General features: G+C 38.8%; 1 protein-coding gene across 9 annotated transcripts in view; it reads right to left on the bottom strand.

Moving 5' to 3' along the window:
- LOC147915291 (uncharacterized) overlaps window positions 1–14,078 on the bottom strand; it is a 249,875-nt gene extending 235,797 nt beyond the window's left edge. For 8 of the 9 annotated variants that reach the window (XR_015554306.1, XR_015554301.1, XR_015554305.1 and 5 more), the window contains exon 1: window positions 13,861–14,078. Coding sequence is in view for 3 of the 9 variants with exons in the window: in XM_087439165.1 (XP_087295291.1) it covers window positions 13,861–13,970 (110 nt within the window). In the remaining 6 variants the exon portion in view is untranslated. The remainder of the gene's footprint in view (window positions 1–13,860) is intronic. The other variant, XR_015554303.1, reaches the window with a different exon arrangement.
- Between the last annotated feature and the right edge of the window lie 5,501 nt (window positions 14,079–19,579).

Raw genomic sequence — 19,579 nt, 5'->3', positions numbered from 1 at the left:
TGGTTGAGATAAGGTGGAAGTAGAGATCATTTGAAGTGCAGAGGAGAAGAAAAATGAGAAGCCAAATCTTTTATATATGCTTCTAAGATAGTCCCTGAATGTGGCTGCGTGCTGTATGTCATCTCCTCCTCAGCCACTTAAGGATAGGCACTGTGTCCTAGTCACCTTCATGTTCCTTGTGCTTGTCACAATCCTGGTATTAAAGAAGAACTCAGGAAGTGCTTGCTGCAGGACTGAATTATGACAATTATTAGAATATGATCTATTTCTAATTAAACTGATTTCTAAAGGAGTTTCTACTGCAGGTAATTATTGACGTGCCAATGTGTTAACACTCATAATGTAACTGGAAATAGACAAGAACAATATACTTCACCCACCCACACACACACACACACACACACACACACACATATACTTAACCACGGATTCTGCATTTTGGAAAAGCACAGTATAACGACACACAAGTGACCCAAAGTGAATGCAAACAGGAAGAGAGATAGTACGACATTCTGTGACCCGAGGCTCGGGGATTCTGCTGTCAGCAGAAGATTTCATGGCAGAAAAAGAGGTTGAAAGCCACTTTCTCCATAAGTAGTATGTTTATGTATTATTCACAGCAGCAAATAATTGCAAAATGTCAACATTTCGTTTTCCTCCTAAGAGCTTCTTTTGATTAGTGACCTAATTAACCATTAAGAAGAAAAGGTTTTTTAACTGTAAATATGAAAAGAGGGAGTGTTTCCTAGCTGCAATTTGTGATCTTAAAATGTCACAGGCAGGCACATCACGGAGGGGCTACCAACCAGTGCTTTTCAAAATGTGACTCTGTCAGAAGCATGTGGCATGGATGTGTTTGTTTTTTTGTCTTTATTCTGAAACAAGCAATGCAAATATAGATATGGTTGCCCAAGAGATTTCCTTCCCTTTTTGAAAACCCTTCAGCATTTTCTCTGACAGCCTAGGAAAGGTTGTTTTTAATCTATTTAATTTGAAGCTGTATTCTTCACAGATAATGAAACATTTTCTTTTTCACTTCCTGAGTATATACCAAAAAAAATACAAAACAGCCACACACGCACATACACAGCACACACACACTTATCTACACAGACAATGAAGGACAACACATATATGCACAACGCACACACATACAATACACACTTACAACACACACAAACATGGACACTATACACGATACATATGAACATACACAAAACACACACACAAAACGCACACATTTGTATGCTCTCACATATATAACACATGCATACTTCCACGTACTCATACAAACATGACACCCACATGCACATAATCACATGCCATCTTTACATACGAATTTTAAAGGAATCTCCCAAAGACCTTATTCCACATGGAAAGGTGTGACATCTCCTGGGAGATCTTAGCTGGAAACATTTCTGAAACAGCCTTTCTCACAATTGACAGTAACCTGACATTTTATTCCAGCTGCCCACAGGGACCAGGGATGAGCAAGATGCATAAAATGGGAAAACGCAAACAAACAGCATCTATAACCATGTAGCTTTCTTTTAAAAAGTTTCAAGTCAGTTTTAAATATATTCTACCTGACTTCCACCCCACAATGAGGTAATGAAGTTCTGTTATTAGAAACAAAACTGTTATAAGACCCTCTCTCTCTTATGGGGGTGATGATCAAAATCAGAGTCTAGAAAATATACCATATTATTCAAATTAACATAGATTAAATTATTCTATACTGTGTTTTATTATAGCAAGACATGCATAAAATCTTAGCAATTAGTTAAGCCTCATCTAAACCTGTTCTCCTACTGTTACACACATACATGCACACACACAGAGTCTTTGTAAATAAACCTTTCAAGACCAAGTATTTATTTATTTTTTCTTTTCTTTTCCCTTCTGAATCACCAGGAATAAATGGTGGGTGCTACTGACATTTGGTGAATAAATGAATCCATCTTTAAGAATAAAAATTCAAATTGAATTAAAGCATCGAATAGCATGTATGAAGTGTGATTATTTAGCCATCACTGAGACCCTACTGCATGCCAGGCACTGGATAAGGCCTCATTAGAGAGCAAATGTGAGAAAATCTCTGCCTTCAGGATCCTCTAGACTAATGGGAGAGACGTATTACAATAATATGAGGTCAGTGTTATGACGAGGGAAGGCACAGGTTACTACTAGGAAACAGAAGGGAACTCTACTCAAACTCTGAGGTCAGGAAAGTCTTCCTCCATCTCAGGCTCCTCCTCACTCCCTGAACATAGCTTCATTTGCAGAAACAGGCACTTGAAGCAAAGATTGAGCATAAACTGAGGCAAAGATAGTCACACTGATGGTGAGGAATCAGAAAAACACATTGTGATGTCACAATGCCTGCAGAGGCTAGAACCATCCATTACAAATCCACACTTTGTGGCAAATTTCCACAGGAAAAATAAACTGCTTAAGGAGCCATTTCAGACCTCAGTTTGGATATCATCACAATCATCCAGCTGAACTCTATGAAGCCAACTTGACTGTATTGAGATTAATGACATTTCCTATTTCTATTCCCTGTTTGTGTCCCTCCAGCTCTCAGTAAGGGCTCCAAATGCTGAAAGGCTTTTGCATGTCTATGTGGATATGAATCTGCATATGCACATGTATGTTTGTATGTATGTGTATGTGAGTAGGTATATGTGTAGATATGAGTGTAGTCATATCCTCCAGTTCTTTGCCCATGGCAAATGGACTCCAACATGTGCCTTCAATGTCTGAGCAAAGCTCATTCCAGAAGTCACTGGACTTTCTCTGGTTCAGACACTGGCACTTCCAAAGTTCAGATAAAGTAGTTTGTGCAAATCATCTCTGTGGGGAGGATGATCTCTAGAAATAGCAGGAGAAAGTACCTCTATGAGGTTGAGTACACCAGCATCTAAAGAGACTAAAGCCATGAATTCCAGTTCTGAGCAGCCAACCAGTCTCCATTCTTGAGAAATATAACCATTCTTTCATGTACTCTGAGCAGGTGATCAATTTTATCTAGTCTTGTGCCATTCCTTTACTTTTCAGATTAAGCCTATATATGACCCTATGGGTCTGATATATATATGATATATATATCATATATATATCAGCCCATGGACTCCCTAACCATGTGGATGAGGCTAGTATTGTCAAGTACTCTACTAATGAGGTGGAGACCATGTGTTTGACCACATCTCATGCTCCTGTGACAGCTTCTTACTCAACTGCTGAAGAAATATTGTTAGAGAATTTAGGCATATGTTTGAGTGACAATAGTGACAAGAGGAAAGCCTCAGCAGCTGGTCCAGCAAGGCTATTTATGAGAGCAGCATCTTGCAAGCAGCATCGGTTGATCTACTTGATATGTTCAGTTCTGACTTTTGCCCTGAAAGATGTTTTTTCTTTCCCCGAATTTTAGGTAAAAGGCAAAAGACCAGTGGGGATGCACAGAAATTCCTCCTCCCCCTAAACTTTGTGTATAGTCTTTGAGGAGATTCCAATGGTCCCCTATCCAGTCTCACAATTTCATATTTGCAAACTGTCAGAAAGGTTTGGTAATCTATAATTTGAGAGTGATATTACTAATAGTACTATGGTAGGAGGAGTACAGGAGAAGTATAACACAAGATATTATGGATTCAGGGAAAAGATGGAAAAAAAAACAAGGGAAAATGTCAGATGTACATATTAGAAATTCTCTTGGTTCTGTCTCTTAAAGAAAAAGGAGACTTATCTTTAATCATTTGTAAAAGGAAAGAATTAAAAGAAACAAGGTCCTTGGTCCAACAGCCTTCTATCTCCACCATACACAGGCTCTATTAGAAGCCATGACAGCCCCTGTGTGGAGAAGATAACATCACTAGCCAGAAAGGACCAGCAAAGGGCTGATTTTTCACACGTGCTTCTGACTCCTGTAACCAGACAATGGCTAAGCAGGCTGTGAAGAAGAAAGATTGGCAATCACGAAAGCAGAGACTGATTTCCTCCTTTATTGCCTAAAAGCGGATGAAATTATCCTTACAGAACAAGCAGCCAGTAATTCTGTACCAATTGCCTGAGCCCAAATCTGTTTTTTCTCATGGTTATGGTGTCTTTTAGTTTGATTTCAAATCTAAACGTCTTTTGGTTACTGAGCAAATCCAGGTGACTCCTCTGAAGCCCTGGCCTGTAGCAAATGGAGGAAGGTGCCCTCACTAAAGGCCCCTTTTTCATCCTATCAGCAGTGGCTAAACTACTTCTTATTTTTATATGCTATCAGTTACAGCAGAATGTGTGTCAATTCTTAGGTTAGTTTCCGCAAAACTCATCTCCCCAAAGGTCTTCAAGTATAAATTCTAGTGGTGATTAAGCTCACCAATTGTTAATTTAAAATTTATGGAAGTGAGACATTTAAAACCATGCTTCTTGTGAAAACAGATTCCCAAAGCAAACTCTTTCTTGGAATAAAATATCTATCTTTCTAGAATGATTCTGCTTGTACTCTGTTTGAAGACAGAAGGGGAAATGTTGATTCTTAACCATGTCTTCTCCTCTCCAAGAAGAAGTTTGTCCAAGAGGGGGACAGGAGCTGAAAGAGTGAAAAAGTCACTGAATTTCATTTTTCAAGGGGTACAATTCTGTGTTGATTTGGGCAATGCAGCTACTGTCTTTTCTACTCTATCTGCAGAATTTAGTCCAGATCTGTCTACTTCTCTTCACCTCCACTGATGCTCATTTCGGCTACCATCACCTCTCAGCTGCGCAACGTCAAGACCCTTCCAACTGGTCTCTCTGCTTCTACTCTTGACAATCTACTATCCTTTCTCCATAGCAATAGTTACTTAGAATTATGTCACTTTCATGCCTGAACCTCACCAATGACTTCCTATTTCCTTTAGAATGAAAACCAACTCCATATCTCATGTACTGGTGGCCTCCTGGGCCTCATGATGAGCAACTCCCTACCTTTTCTATTACATTCTGGTCTCCCTGGCCTTGTTTGCATTTTTTCCAACAAAACACTTTAGTTCCATTCTTGGGCCTCACAGTTGCTATTCCCTCTGCCTGAGCTTAATCTTTCTGTCTCCTCAGTACCAGGGAACTTTTAATTTCTATTTGCTATTTCTTCAGAGGAGCTTTCTTTGATCACCCCTTTAAGTGTCACTGTCGGTGATGTAACCCTGTGTACTGTCTTTATAGCACTCAGTGCTATTTGGAATTGGGAGCACACGGACAATGATGGTTACCCAGTGGTATTGTCTCTGTAGATATTTAATAAAATCTGATCTGTACCTCTATCATTGGATTATAACTTTTTTGGTTTAACTCTTAATCTTTGATTTACTGTCTACATCTAAGATTGTTCCAATCACATAATCCCGTGGTTGAACATTGTGTTATTTGGAAAGATTTTAAGACACAATGTTTTCCAATAAAAAAATTCTAGTGCACTGTCAAAGCATATGGTCTGCACTGGGCAAAGAATAACATGATTGTGAACATAGAAGGGACCAGGTTCCTAACCATATGCTATAAAAACTTGCCACTCCACTGATACATGACCTTTATAGCTTGTACCTTTTAAAATCATATTCTCACCCAGTGCTGCATGTCACTCTCATTAAAATAACAATTAACGCTATACATTGCTGAGTGACATTAGTATCTTTTACAAGAAAAGCACATGATTTCATTTCATGCAAAATGAATATAAAAGGTCATGCAAATAACTCAACTGTTTTCTTTCTCTAAGTCACCATATGAGCTGGAAGAAAACCAGCATAACTTAATTCACAGGAACATAAGTGAACACATTCAGAAGGAAGATAAAAGTGGAGGAAATAGAAGCAGGGAAATTTTACCTGTGGAGTGGCATGTAAAAGATGCTGAGTTGAGTACCAAAACCATGTATGATAGATGAAGGGAAATCCCAGTCTGTGCATGGGTGAAAATTCAAACATCCCCAGACTAGATGGGTTTATTCTGCTGCTTTATTAAACTTAGACTTGCTGCTCTGGGTCGTTTGTATTTGCATTAATGACTTTATATTAATGCAATAGCTTCATTACTTCATAAGCCATTATTTGATTATCCAATTCACAAATAGGTATTTCTGTTTTTAATAATGATAATAAAACCATTTGAATTTGAAGATGTTGGAGTTAAGTTAACATGTCCAACAACAATTAGTGAGTCTTAAGAATGGGATAAAAGGAAATATTTTACATATGCATAGCAGAAGTAGAACTCCATTGTGTAGTCTTATTTTCACAAAAATTCAAAGACAGAGAGGTAGTTATATTTTTCAAACTTCTACCTTCTTTGAAAACAAGTACTAGATAGCATGCTTAACAACTAAACTCTGGGTTGATCTAGGTTCAAATTCAGAAATTGTCTTCTTTTCCAAGTGGAGAAAACATTCAAAAATGTCCACCAATACAAATAGAAGATTCCTAATGGAGAGATCCCTAATACTCCTGTAGCAAGTGTCTGTTGTGGAAATCAGCCACACAATCTAGCACTTGATTAAAATTGTATGTAGGAGAATCATTTATCTGAGCTAGTTTGATGGATGGAATTAAAATACTAATAAAATTGTGTTCTCAGAAAGACTTCTGGGTTCATATAGTGCAATTTCCCAGCTAATATGAAGTCCTTGTATGGCACAGATAAATACGGTCATTTAATTCAGCTGTAGTAGTTCTACTGATGGTGTCATCATCATCACTCACTTTATGTAGCTCTAAGTAATTGAAGTTCTTTTGTATTGAGAATAGAAATCCAGTAGATTCCGGCAGCCCACTCTTTCTACTTTCTTTGAGAATACTCACGATATATACTCCTTTTCCACATACAACCCTCAAACAATTTTAAGACACCTGTTTTCTGGTATGCACCTCAACCATACCACATAAGACAGAGTTTCTAGTTGCTTAATTATAAACCTAGTTTCTAGTTCAACATCTTGCCTGGTTTCATTTTTGATGGATTTGGTTTGTCACTAAAATTTGATATCTAGAATTAAGTGCAGTTCTTTAAACATGGCCTATTACCCTTTTGCTACCAAGGCACCATAATTCTATTAATGTAACTCAAATTTTTTTAGTTTTTAATAGCTGCATACCTCATCATTGACTCATATTACCTTGAAGTCAAACTATCTTTTATTAATTTTCTAATTATATCATGTAAATCTTGAAAACCTCTTCACCAGAATGTGGTGATTTTACTTGACGTAAAGTCCAAAGGAACCAGAATGATTGCTTATCCATCTTGCCTTGCAGAGCCTCCTCTCATTTTCCACACTTTACATTTATTGGTCATTTGGTTCTCTGATTGTGTTCGTGTGACTTACTCTTGTTTCTATACCCAAAATATGTCCTTCAGATTCTCTCTCTCCTAGTCTTCCTGGACTTTTAAAGCTCACATCATGTGTTTCTATCATGTCATATTTCCTGATCAGGCTAGTCCACAGTGTTCTCACTGTCTCCTCTGAATTTTCATTGCAAAAATAGCCAATTCCCTTTCAGATTAATCACACATAGTTCTGCATTGTTATAGACCTCTACGCAAATACATACATTAGCAGCCCAACTAGAACATAAAGTGTTTGAAGGAAGGGATCTTATTATTTATATTTTCCTAAATATACTTTAATGAAGAATCAGGCAAACAAAAACCACTCAATGGATGCTTGATAAATAGTTACAAAAATGAAAAGGGCTTGTTTATTACTGTGGCTTGAAGGAAACCAGACTTGGCTCTGCCCCTTGAAGGGACCTTGTCATATATTTGTGAAGCCTCCTCTTCTTTCAGGATGATTTGATCTTTGCCTTAAGCGCTAGACTCAAAAGGCATTATACAGGCAGAGAGTGCTTCTAAGCATTGTTTCTGGATTATCTATTCTGCTCATTTTCAAAAATATAATATTGCATGTTGGGCAATGTTTAGATTTTGTCCCTTGTATATATACATGCCATTTAACATGTTTTGATATAGAGATATGTTTTGCATGATGTATTTCTGGCTGGACTCTAGATATTATCCTCTCTTTTGTGAAGGTTCCAAATCTTCACACAATGTGGAAAGTATGATCTGCTCTAAGAAGCACAAAGATACATGTGAATGTGAGTCTCTGTGTGTCCACCTATATAACATTTATTGGGTGCGTACCATGTGCCACTCAACAAATTATTTACTGGGATTGCTTCCATTTTGTAGATTAGGAAAGTAAATCTTAGAGAAGTTAAGTAAATTCCCCCGAGGTCACACGAACCATATGGGATGAATCTGAGATTCATATCCTTGCTGTCTTACTCCACTTTTAACCCCTCTACTACATTGTTGGGAGAGAGTTGAGAGGCAGAGAGAGAGGGAGAGAGAGTTAGAAAAATAATTTGTTAATAGAAATAACTAAACGTTATTGTGTGTTTTGTAGACATGGGTTTTAATTTCAAAAAACCTCAAAAAAATCAAATGAGATACTAATACAGCTCCTGTATCTTACTGAATATTGAGTGAGTGGCTTAGTCATGGTGGCTCTCTCTAAAAGTGGGTTTACAAAATACTTCTTGGGGTATTCATGGCTGATTAATTAAATTTTTCCTGACATTACCAGCAATGATACTAGCGACCCTCAGATGCATTTGGATGGATTGAGAAATTGTAACCATTAGACTTGATTGTGTGATTCCAGTTAGGATGGTGCCAGTGCGATTCTGGGCACACATTTCTTATACCTTTCCTTATACCACCTCATCATCCTTTCTTTGAAAGCAGATGAGGGCCTGTATTAAAAGAAGCTACACTTCATAAAATCCTAAGAAACAGCCACATATTGTTTCTAGATTGGCTGTGCCTTTATTTCAATTGCACCTGTTGCATGGTAGAAAGAATAGAAAGTATCCTCCAGTCTCTTTTATTTATATATTAATTTGAGGTGATAATGTTTTATTTTGATTTATTTTGAGTTTCAGCATTTCAACTAATTAAGACCAAAATAGACAAACATTTTTATTGGCTTTGCATTTGAGGACAGTTTCTTGAAAACCTGGCTTAAATCCAAGTCCAGTTTCCCTCTCCCTAGGGGTGGGATTTTAGCACTACAGTTTTCTACCACGACTCTGAAGTGAACCAATAAATCTCAGCAAGTTCACAAGGTTTCACTTTCTATTAGAAAAGGAGAACAAAGGAACAACAGAATTAGAGACAAATGATGTGACCGAGTGCCATGAAGAAGATTCATTAGAAACGAAAGACAAACCTACAAAACATTCACCTGAAAAATGTTTGCTTCTTCATAGAAAGGTCTGTTCTGGATTCAGTGACTGATTTGTGGGAGTCACAATGACAGGAGTGAAAAGGCATCCTTTGTTCATCGAAGCTGCCACCCAAATAACCATAATTTAAATCTCTTTTTTTTTTGAAATTCATTTTTCTTCTTTCTTTCTCTGAACAGTCATCAAGAGGCTTAATTAATGAATTAGTATTTGCAGAAATCTTTGATATTCCAAGATGAAAGGTTTTGCATAGGGTAAAGCATCGACTCCAGTAGTAAAATGTCCTCTTGATGACAGAATGCATAAAGTGTTAGGTTGGAATACATTTGACAACTGCAATTAAAGAGGTCTGATCCTGTTTTCCTGCTCTGTTTTTACCATGTACATTATTCCACAGGATATAAGGCTAATAGGAAGGTAAATTCTCATTGGCCAGAAATTATTGATGTATACACACACATGCACATTCCCCAGTGGTTAAAGGAGGTGGAAAGTTTATGGGCAGCCTCTTTCTGGGGCAATAAAAGCTTCTTTTATTTCAAATTCTCTTTTTACACCAGTTGCCATTACTTTGAAAAGCTTCTGGCATTTGGAAGGCAGTAAGCAGGGCATAAAATCCATTCTTTCCTGAACAGGTCCCATTCCTAAGACTGCTTTTAAACTGACTAGTTTACAGCAAAGAAACAGACAGCTGGGTCTCCTGTAAAAGCTCTCAGGAAAAGCAGGGCACTGGAGACCTGCTAACTACCTGAGTGCAGTACATGGGTTAGAGATAAGTTACCGACTGGATCAGTAACTATTTTCTTACACACCTGAAATTCTTTGGATCAGAAATATGATTAAGTTGACAAAACTGATATCAGTGGTGAATAAAGGAAATAACTTTTAAGTTCCCATTTTCTGCAGAATACCTCTTTTTGGTTTAGGCTCACCGAAAGTCTTTCTTTTGAGAAAATCTCAGTGCGAGCTCCCTCTGAAGTTGGGGTATGGATGGAAGGGAATGTAGGGTTGGGGTAGATATTTAGTGCCTTTCCAAGGCAGTAAATTCAGTGCTCTACCTGATAAAATGAGGATCTACATGACATCCTTATCGTGTAAAAATCAAACAAAAGCATACCTCACCTTACATTCAAGTGTGTGCGTCAGGCACCGTTGCATGCCTACGCAGCAGACCATCTCTCCCTTCTTCCTTACTTAGAGGGAAGAGTAGCCCTCACCTCTAAGGGAAGGTAGATCAGTCAAGCTGACCTTATTGGTTTGAGCCTGACATGGAATGATATTCCGGCCCAGGAGATCTGCACGGGAATCAACTTCTGGGATTCTGGAGAGGATTTTATGGATGTTAATAATAAGCCTTTGGCAAGTCCAGGTCTTGCAGTAGCAAGACTCATTTCAGAACCACAGTGAAAAATATCTAAGAATAAAAGGTACTCCTAGGTCAGAAATAACTTGGAAACTGTGTATGAATTCAGACTGATTGCCTGGTTATGCCTTAAATTGGGTCTTATTTATGCCTTTTGAATGATAATGGTACAAAACTACCTATTGAACATAGTGGCAGAATTACAATCACTTGACAGCTAGAAGATATCATGTTTCTCAAATTAGTAAATACTTTAGCAGAGAAAATATTAAATTTGTGAGGTGAGCTGCTCCAGGAGGAAGGATTTTATCCCTCACTTTCTTCTATAGGCTTTTGTGCAAGAATAATAAAATTTTCCTGCCATTACTGGGTCTGCAAGTATGATATTGCAGCCTCCCACCTCATTTTTCCGGGCAGAGGAACTGAGAAACATGTTCCAGAGTGCTAGAGGTGAACCTGCTAGAGAAGCTCAAGGGAGGGAATTGAGTACAAGGAATATTTGTATTTTCAAGACGGATTTAAGTTATCTTTCAAAAGAGCATTAATGAAGGAATTGTTAAGAGATAAAATTGATAGAGTCACACAGGAAGCAGAACATGTGGCCAAGGATATGATTGAGATATCACAGATATGGGAAGAGAAAGGCTCCCTGTTCCCACTCTAGAGTTGGTAACTGGCCCAAGACCATGGTTACTTGGTGCTTTTTGTTGCCATCTGTAATCCGAAAATGTAATGTGGGTTGATTATCTTTCTGTTAACTTAAATTGCCTTCTGCAAAGTTGCTTTTGATGTTTGCAAGTGCGGCTATGCTGTAGATAATTTCTGCATAAACAGATTGGCATTACTAACTTTAAAATACATGTCCCATCCCTCAAAAAGCAGAGACAGGCAAATTCATTATGAGCACTGAGTAGACACCATATTTATGGCTGTGTGGTCCACAGCTTACTTTGTTTAACTTAAGAAACTTTAATTTTGGACTGTACTTTGAAGTAGTGAATTGTCTAGACAGGTTTTGGAGTTAATCCTCTCCTGTTGTTAATTGGTAATAGATAAGAGCCAAGTTCCCTAATTCAACTCCCTGTTGATGGAATGGAGCCCTGGAAACTCCACAAGTCCTGCATTTTGAAGGATGTTGACCCTTTGGACTTTCATCTCCCCACTTCACTAGAAATGGAACGGGCCATGTGTGAAAGCTAAAGTTTGGTTTGTTTGAAAGTCCTTGGGTGTATGGTTGGTTTGAGGGGAGAGAGGAGGTGGTTTAGGAAATACAGAGTGCTTGCCTCTCGCAATCACAGGCACAATGTTATCCATCCAGACACAAATAAGCCAAGGAATGTTCCTAATTATAAGGTCAAATGTAGAGCTAAAGAGTAGTTCTCCCAATTTGTTATGCTTGGCAACTTGATAGCTTTTGAAGGAGGGTATTTACGTATTTTAAACGAAGCTCTGATCAAAGCACTGTCCATCTACTAGTTTATTAATACATCAAAATTCTGAAGCTGGCAAAGTTGTCTTTCCACTCTATTCACCAATGTGCATCCTTTCTCTAATGCACAGCTCTTTGCCCTCCCAATTTCGGGTAGCTGCGTAACATGTTACTCTCTCCAGCCCATGCCCTCCTTTTGCCATCTTTTCTCTAATTCTTTATTCAACTCAATTTTATGAAGCTGGTAAAAGATCAAGCAGCACATCTGTCCTGGAAGGTTCACATTTTAAAGAAGGGGATGTTTAGGCTTAGGAAACAGGAGGGTAATTTAGGAGAGATATTGTCAATGTCCCTGAAATCACATTCCAGAGTGGTTAATAAACACTGTATAAAACTTGCTTCTTCAGTTCAGGGTGTGTTTACCTACTTTGGGTTCATAACTTTTACCTCCTGTCTCATTATCAATGCATTCTAATGCTCAGCCAAGAAAGTAAATTTACCTCACAGTATGAAGCTGGGGAAATATGAGCCCTTAAGATGATTGTTGTGAGAATTAACAACCTCCTGCCAATTTCCTCAAGACCTAGACCAAGTGTTTTAATTTGAAATTTTATGATGATCTGTATATTTTGGGTCCAAACTATAGACAGAAACTGGAGATTCTGTCTCACTATAGTCTGTATTCACAATGAAGTCACCTACTTCTCTCCTCTTAGACATGCACAGTTAACTCAACCGTCAGCTTTTGTTTTCTCCAAGTACAATAATTGCTAACTCACTGCTTTCTCTGCTCCTTGCCAAATTTCAGACTCCTGTTATAGGCCTACCTAGGCTCATAGCATAATCTGCTTCAAACATTAGTAGTTATCAAAGGTTTTAGTTATTAATATCTTTAAAATAGTTAAACGAATGCTTGCAGAACCACAATGGACATTACGAAACTAATTTTTCATTGTAAATTTTGCAGTCTACAATGTTACATAGGTTATCTTGTACTTGGAAACCGGATTTTCATTATTTCTAAATCTCTCCCTCTCTCTCTCATGCACACACACAAACACACATTTTATAAAAGTAATATATAAAATTTACCCAAATTTAAATAATTACCATAAATCTTTATTTCTTTATGTTTTGGAAATCACTCTTCTTTTAAAACTTGGCTCTAAGTAGACACAGGAAACCTAAATGAAAAAGGCTTCTGACGATACCAGTCAAATAAAGTCAATTAAATTTAAATTCCTCAACAGACTTCAACTTTTAAGCTTAAAATTTCTTGACTTAGGAGTTGAGGAGTCAAGATGGCGGCGTAGGCAGACTCTGAACTCACCTCCTCCCGTGGACACAGCCAATTTACAACTACTCGTGGAAAAGTTACCCCTGAGACAGAACTGAAAACTGGATAAGAGGAACTCCTGCAACAACGGACAATCCTAACTGGGGTAGAAGAGGCAGAGACTCCCTTCTGGAGAGAAAAACGCCGCCTTCACAAGCCGCCAGCTTCACGGCCGCCGGGAGCAGCTCACAGGTACGCAGCCTCCCTGGAGGCGCGGGGCCCTGAGCCGGGGAGCGCCCCCGCTGTGGGCATTTTGTGGACCCAGCACAATTGAGACCAGCAGCATAATATCTGACTTTGCCTGCTACTAAAGCATTGGGGAGCACCCCCAGAAAACCCGGTTCACAAAGAAACTAAAACTGGCTCTTAAAGGGCCCGCGCACAAACTCACCCGTTCCAGAAAGCATCCTAAAATCACCAGAAAGAAAGGTGCACAGTGCTTCGGTGACAAGAGACTCACCTAATAGGCCCTGAGTGCATCTCGGTGAGGGGTGAGACCTCTCCAGGGACTGGGACATTGGCGGCGGCCATTGTTGTGGCCTGGTGTGAGCGTGCTGACACAGACGCCATTGGAGTTCTCCCTGAGACCTGCTAGCCCAGGGTCTGCTCTACCCGCTAGAGCACCGATTTAATCCAGCTCAGCCAGGGCAGGCAGCCCACCCTAGAGACTAGCCCCACCCAACAACAAGCCCTCAGGCAACGTGTGGGCCTGCATAGATTGGTGACTGGATTCTCTGCAGCCTGGCAACTGAGCTGACTTGAGCGGGGCAGGGTGTGCACAAGGAGCGGGTGGAGAGTGTGGGGCGGTGGCAGAGTGTGTGGGGCTCCCGCCGTGGAGAGACTGGGTCCACTTGGGGAGGTCGGGCGCTCACACGGGCAGGACTGTGTTGACTGTGTGTGTGGACCTGTGGGCGGCAGGGCTTCTCAGCCACAGAAGACTTGTACTTCTCAAAGACCCACATAGGAGGTTTGCTCCACCTTCCAAAACCTGAAACAATTGGGTGCTCCTGTGCCTGAGGCCAGCCCCACCCAGCTGCAATCCTCAGAGAGCTGACAAGAGACCTAATAGGCTAGAGGCTTACAGCAATTGTAAGGCCCTGAGCCTAACAACCTGCCACGGTGGGGGCCTACTCACTTAAAAGAAATACTGCAACACAAATGTGGTATTAGAACTTGCAGCCAACTGTGCTGGGGCTCCCCACAGCTGATAAAGAGACTGAAGGACCCACAACAACTACAAGCAGCTGAGCATTACAACAGCTGGCCAGGAGCATAACTCAGCCTACCTGGGCGCCTACAGGGAGAGCAAACAGGCCACAGCAGAAGGATACACGTAGCCCACATAGGGGTCACCACTGGAACATTGAGAACTGAGGGAAGCACACTGGAAGCCTCCTAAGCCATCACTTACATAAGGTCACCTATCCAAGAGCAGGAGACGTAGCTGACCTACCTAATACGTGGACACAAGCACAGGGAAAGAGGCAAAATGAAGAGGCAAAAGAATACATTCCAAGTAAGGGAACAGGACAAAACCCCAGAAAAGGAACTTAGTGAAACAGAAATGAGCAACCTACCTGACAGAGAGTTCAAACTAAGAGTGTTAAGGATGCTCACTGATCTGGGGAGAAGAATAGATGGACTCAGTGAGAATGTCAACAAAGAAATGGAAGATATAAAAAAGAACCAATCAGAAATGAAGAATACAATACTGGAAATGAAAAACTCATTAGAGGGACTCAAAAGCAGAGTAGAGGATACAGAAGAACGGATCTGTGAGCTGGAAGAAAGACTAGAAGAAATTACCCAAGGTGAACAGGTAAAAGAGAAAAGAATTAAAAAGAGTGAGGACAGTCTAAGGGACCTCTGGGACAACATCAAGCGCACTAACATCCGTGTTATAGGTGTCCCGGAAGGAGAAGAGCGAGACAAGGGGGCAGAGAATCTATTTCAAGAAATAATAGATGAAAACTTCCCTAACCTAAGGAAGGAAACAGACATCCAGGTACAGGAGGCACAGAGAGCCCCAAACAAGATAAACCCAAAGAGGCCCACACCAAGACACATCATAATCAAAATGTCCAGAATTAAAGATAAAGAGAGAATCCTAAAAGCCGCAAGAGAATGTCAAGTTACATACAAAGGAAACCCCATAAGGCTATCAGCTGACTTCTCAGCAGAAACCTTACAGGCTAGAAGAGAATGGCATGATATATTTAAAGTGCTAAAAGGAAAAAACTTACAGCCAAGAATACTCTACCCAGCAAGGTTATCGTTCAAAATGGAAGGAGAGATCAAAATTTTCCCAGATAAGCAAAAATTAAAGGAGTTTGTCACCAAGAAACCAGTGTTACAAGAAATGTTAAAGGGACTGATTTAAGGGGAAAAGAGAAGACCACAAATAGGAAAAATTATCTATTTCCACGATTAGAACGTAACGGATACAAATGAACAAAAAAGAGGTTGGATATGATATCAAAAACATAAAAGGAGGGAGGAGGGTAGTTAAAGAGTACAGCTTTCAGACAGAGGTCAAACTAAAGTGACCATCAATTCTGTATAGAAGAAGTAAGGAACAGAGAAGGACTACTAAAACACTGAGGAAAAAAAAAAAAGAAAGTTAAAAAATGGCAGTAAGTACATACTTATCAATAGCTACTTTAAACGTCAATGGACTAAATGCTCCAATTAAAAGGCATAGGGTGGCTGACTGGATAAAAAAACAAGACCCATATATATGCTGCATACAAGAGACACACTTCAGACCTAAAGACACTCACAAACTGAAAGTGAAGGGATGGAAAAAGATACTCCACGCAAATGGCAATGAAAAGAAAGCTGGGGTAGCAGTACTCATATCAGACAAAATAGACTTTCTAACAAAAACTGTAAAAAGAGACAAAGAAGGGCATTACATAATGATCAAGGGAACAATCCAAGAAGAGGATATAACACTTGTAAATATCTACGCACTCCAATGTAGGTGCACCTAAATATATAAAGCAATTATTAACAGACATAAAAACAGAAATAGACAGTAACACAATAATAGTAGGGGACTTTAACACTCCACTTACACCAACGGATAGATCATCCAAACAGAAGATCAATAAGGAAACATTGGCCTTAAACGACACACTAGAACAGATGGACCTAGTAGATATATACAGAGCATTCCATCCAAAAACCGAAGAATACACGTTCTTTTCAAATGCACATGGAACGTTCTCCAGGATTGATCACATATTAGGCCACAAAACAAGTCTCCATAAATTTAAGAAGATTGAAATAATACCAAGCATCTTTTTCTGACCACAAAGGTATGAAACTAGAAATCAACTATAGGAAGAAAATCAGAAAAGCCACAAATACATGGAGATTAAACAAAATGCTACTGAACAACGACTGGGTTAATGAAGAAATCAAAGAAGAAATCAAAAATACCTGGAGACAAATGAAAATGAAAATACGACATGCCAGAATTTATGGGATACAGCAAAAGCGGTTCTAAGAGGGAAGTTTATAGCAATACAGGCCTATCTCAACAAACAAGAAAAATCTCAAATAAACAATCTAACAATGTACCTAAAGGAACTGGAAAAAGAAGAACAAACAAAGCCCAAAATCAGTAGAAGAAGGGAAATAATAAAAATCAGAGCAGAAATAAATGAAATAGAGACCAAAAAAACAATAGAAAAATTAATAAAACCAAGAGCTGGTTCTTTGAAAAGATCAACAAAATAGACAAACCTTTAGCTAGACTCACCAAGAAAAAAAGAGAGAAGGCACAAATAAGTAAAATCAGAAATGAAAGAGGAGAGGTTACAACAGACACCTCAGAAATACAAAAGATTATAAGAGAATACTATGAAAAACTATATGCCAACCAATTCGACAATCTGGAAGAAATGGATAAATTCTTAGAATCATACAACCTTCCAAAACTGGATCAAGAAGAAGTAGAGAATTTGAATAGACCAATCACCAGTAAGGAGATCGAAACAGTAATCAAAAACCTCCCCAAAAATAAAAGTCCAGGACCAGACGGCTTCCCTGGTGAATTCTACCAAACATTCAAAGAAGTCTTAATACCTATCCTTCTCAAACTCTTCCAAAAATTGAGGAGGGGGAAGCTCCTAACTCATTTTACGAAGCTGACATTACCCTGATACCAAAACCAGACAAGGACAACACCAAAAAAGAAAATTACAGGCCAATATCACTGATGAACATCGATGCGAAAATCCTCAACAAAATACTAGCAAATCGCATACAACAATACGTTAAAAAGATTATACACCATGATCAAGTGGGATTTATTCCAGGTATGCAGGGATGGTTTAACATTCACAAATCAATCAACGTAATACACCACATTAATAAAATGAAGAACAAAAATCACATGATCATCTCAATAGATGCAGAGAAAGCATTTGACAAGATCCAGCATCCATTTATGATAAAAACTCTGAATAAAATGGGTATAGAAGGAAAGTACCTCAACATAATAAAGACCATATATGAGAAACCCACAGCTAATATCATCCTCAATGGTGAAAAACTGAAAGCTATCCCTCTAAGAACAGGAACCAGACAAGGATGCCCACTGTCACCACTCCTATTTAACATAGTATTGGAAGTCCTAGCCAGAGCAATCAGGCAAGAGAAAGAAATAAAAGGGATCCAAATTGGAAAGGAAGAAGTGAAACTGTCACTATTTGCAGATGACATGATTTTATATATAGAAAACCCTAAAGAATCCACCAGAAAACTTTTAGAAGTAATAAACGAATATGGTAAAGTTGCAGGATACAAAATCAATATACAAAAATCAGTTGCATTTCTGTACACTAACAACGAAGTAGCAGAAAGAGAAATTAAGAATACCATCCCATTTACAATTGCAACAAAAAGAATTAAATACCTAGGAATAAACTTAACCAAAGAGGTGAAAGATCTGTACAGCGAAAAGTATAAAACATTTCTCAAAGAAATTGAAGAAGACACAAAGAAATGGAAAGATATTCCGTGCTCTTGGATTGGAAGAATTAACATAGTTAAGATGTCCATACTTCCTAAAGCCATCTATAGATTCAATGCAATCCCTATCAAAGTTCCAACAACATTTTTCACAGAAATAGAACAAAGAATCCTAAAATTTATATGGAACAACAAAAGACCCGAAGAGCTAAAGGAATCCTGAGAAAAAGAACAAAGCTGGAGGTATCACACTCCCTGATTTCAAAATATACTACAAAGCTATAGTAACCAAAACAGCATGGTACTGGCACAAAAACAGACACACAGATCAATGGAATAGAATCGAAAGCCCAGAAATAAACCCACACATCTATGGACAGCTAATCTTTGACAAAGGAGCCAAGAACATACAATGGGGAAAAGAAAGTCTCTTCAACAAATGGTGTTGGGAAAACTGGATAGCCATATGCAAAAAAATGAAAGTAGACTCTTACCTTACACCATACACAAAAATTAACTCCAAATGGATTAAAGACTTGAATGTAAGACCTGAAACTGTGAAAGTTCTAGAAGAAAACATAGGCAGTACGCTCTTCGACATCAGTCTTAGCAACATCTTTTCAAACACCACATCTGACCGGGCAAGAGAAACAATAGAAAAAATAAACAAATGGGACTACATCAAACTAAAAAGCTTCTGCACAGCAAAGGAAACCATCAACAAAACGAAAAGACAACCTAACAATTGGGAGAAGATATTTGCAAACCATACATCTGATAAGGGCTTAATCTCCAAAATATATAAAGAACTCATGCATCTCAACAACAAAATCTACCAACCCAATTAAAAAATGGGCAAAAGACCTGAACAGACATTTCTCCAAAGAAGATATACAGATGGCCAACAGACACATGAAAAGATGTTCAAAATCACTAACTATCAGGGAAATGCAAATCAAAACTACAATGAGATATCACCTCACGCCCGTCAGAATGGCTATAATTAACAAGACAGGAAACAACATGTGTTGGAGAGGTTGTGGAGAGAAGGGAACTCTCATACACGGCTGGTGGGAGTGCAAACTGGTGCAGCCACTATGGAAAACAGTATGGAGATTCCTCAAAAAATCAACGATAGAACTACCATATGATCCAGCTATTCCACTGTTGGGTATTTATCCAAAGAACTTGAAAACACC

The sequence above is a fragment of the Ceratotherium simum genome, chromosome 14 (genome assembly GCF_057802395.1).
Source record: "Ceratotherium simum simum isolate JZ-2026a chromosome 14, ASM5780239v1, whole genome shotgun sequence".
Lineage (NCBI taxonomy): Eukaryota > Metazoa > Chordata > Mammalia > Perissodactyla > Rhinocerotidae > Ceratotherium > Ceratotherium simum.
The sequence above is the reverse complement of the archived record's forward strand: the minus strand, read 5'-3'. Positions and strand labels throughout refer to the sequence as shown.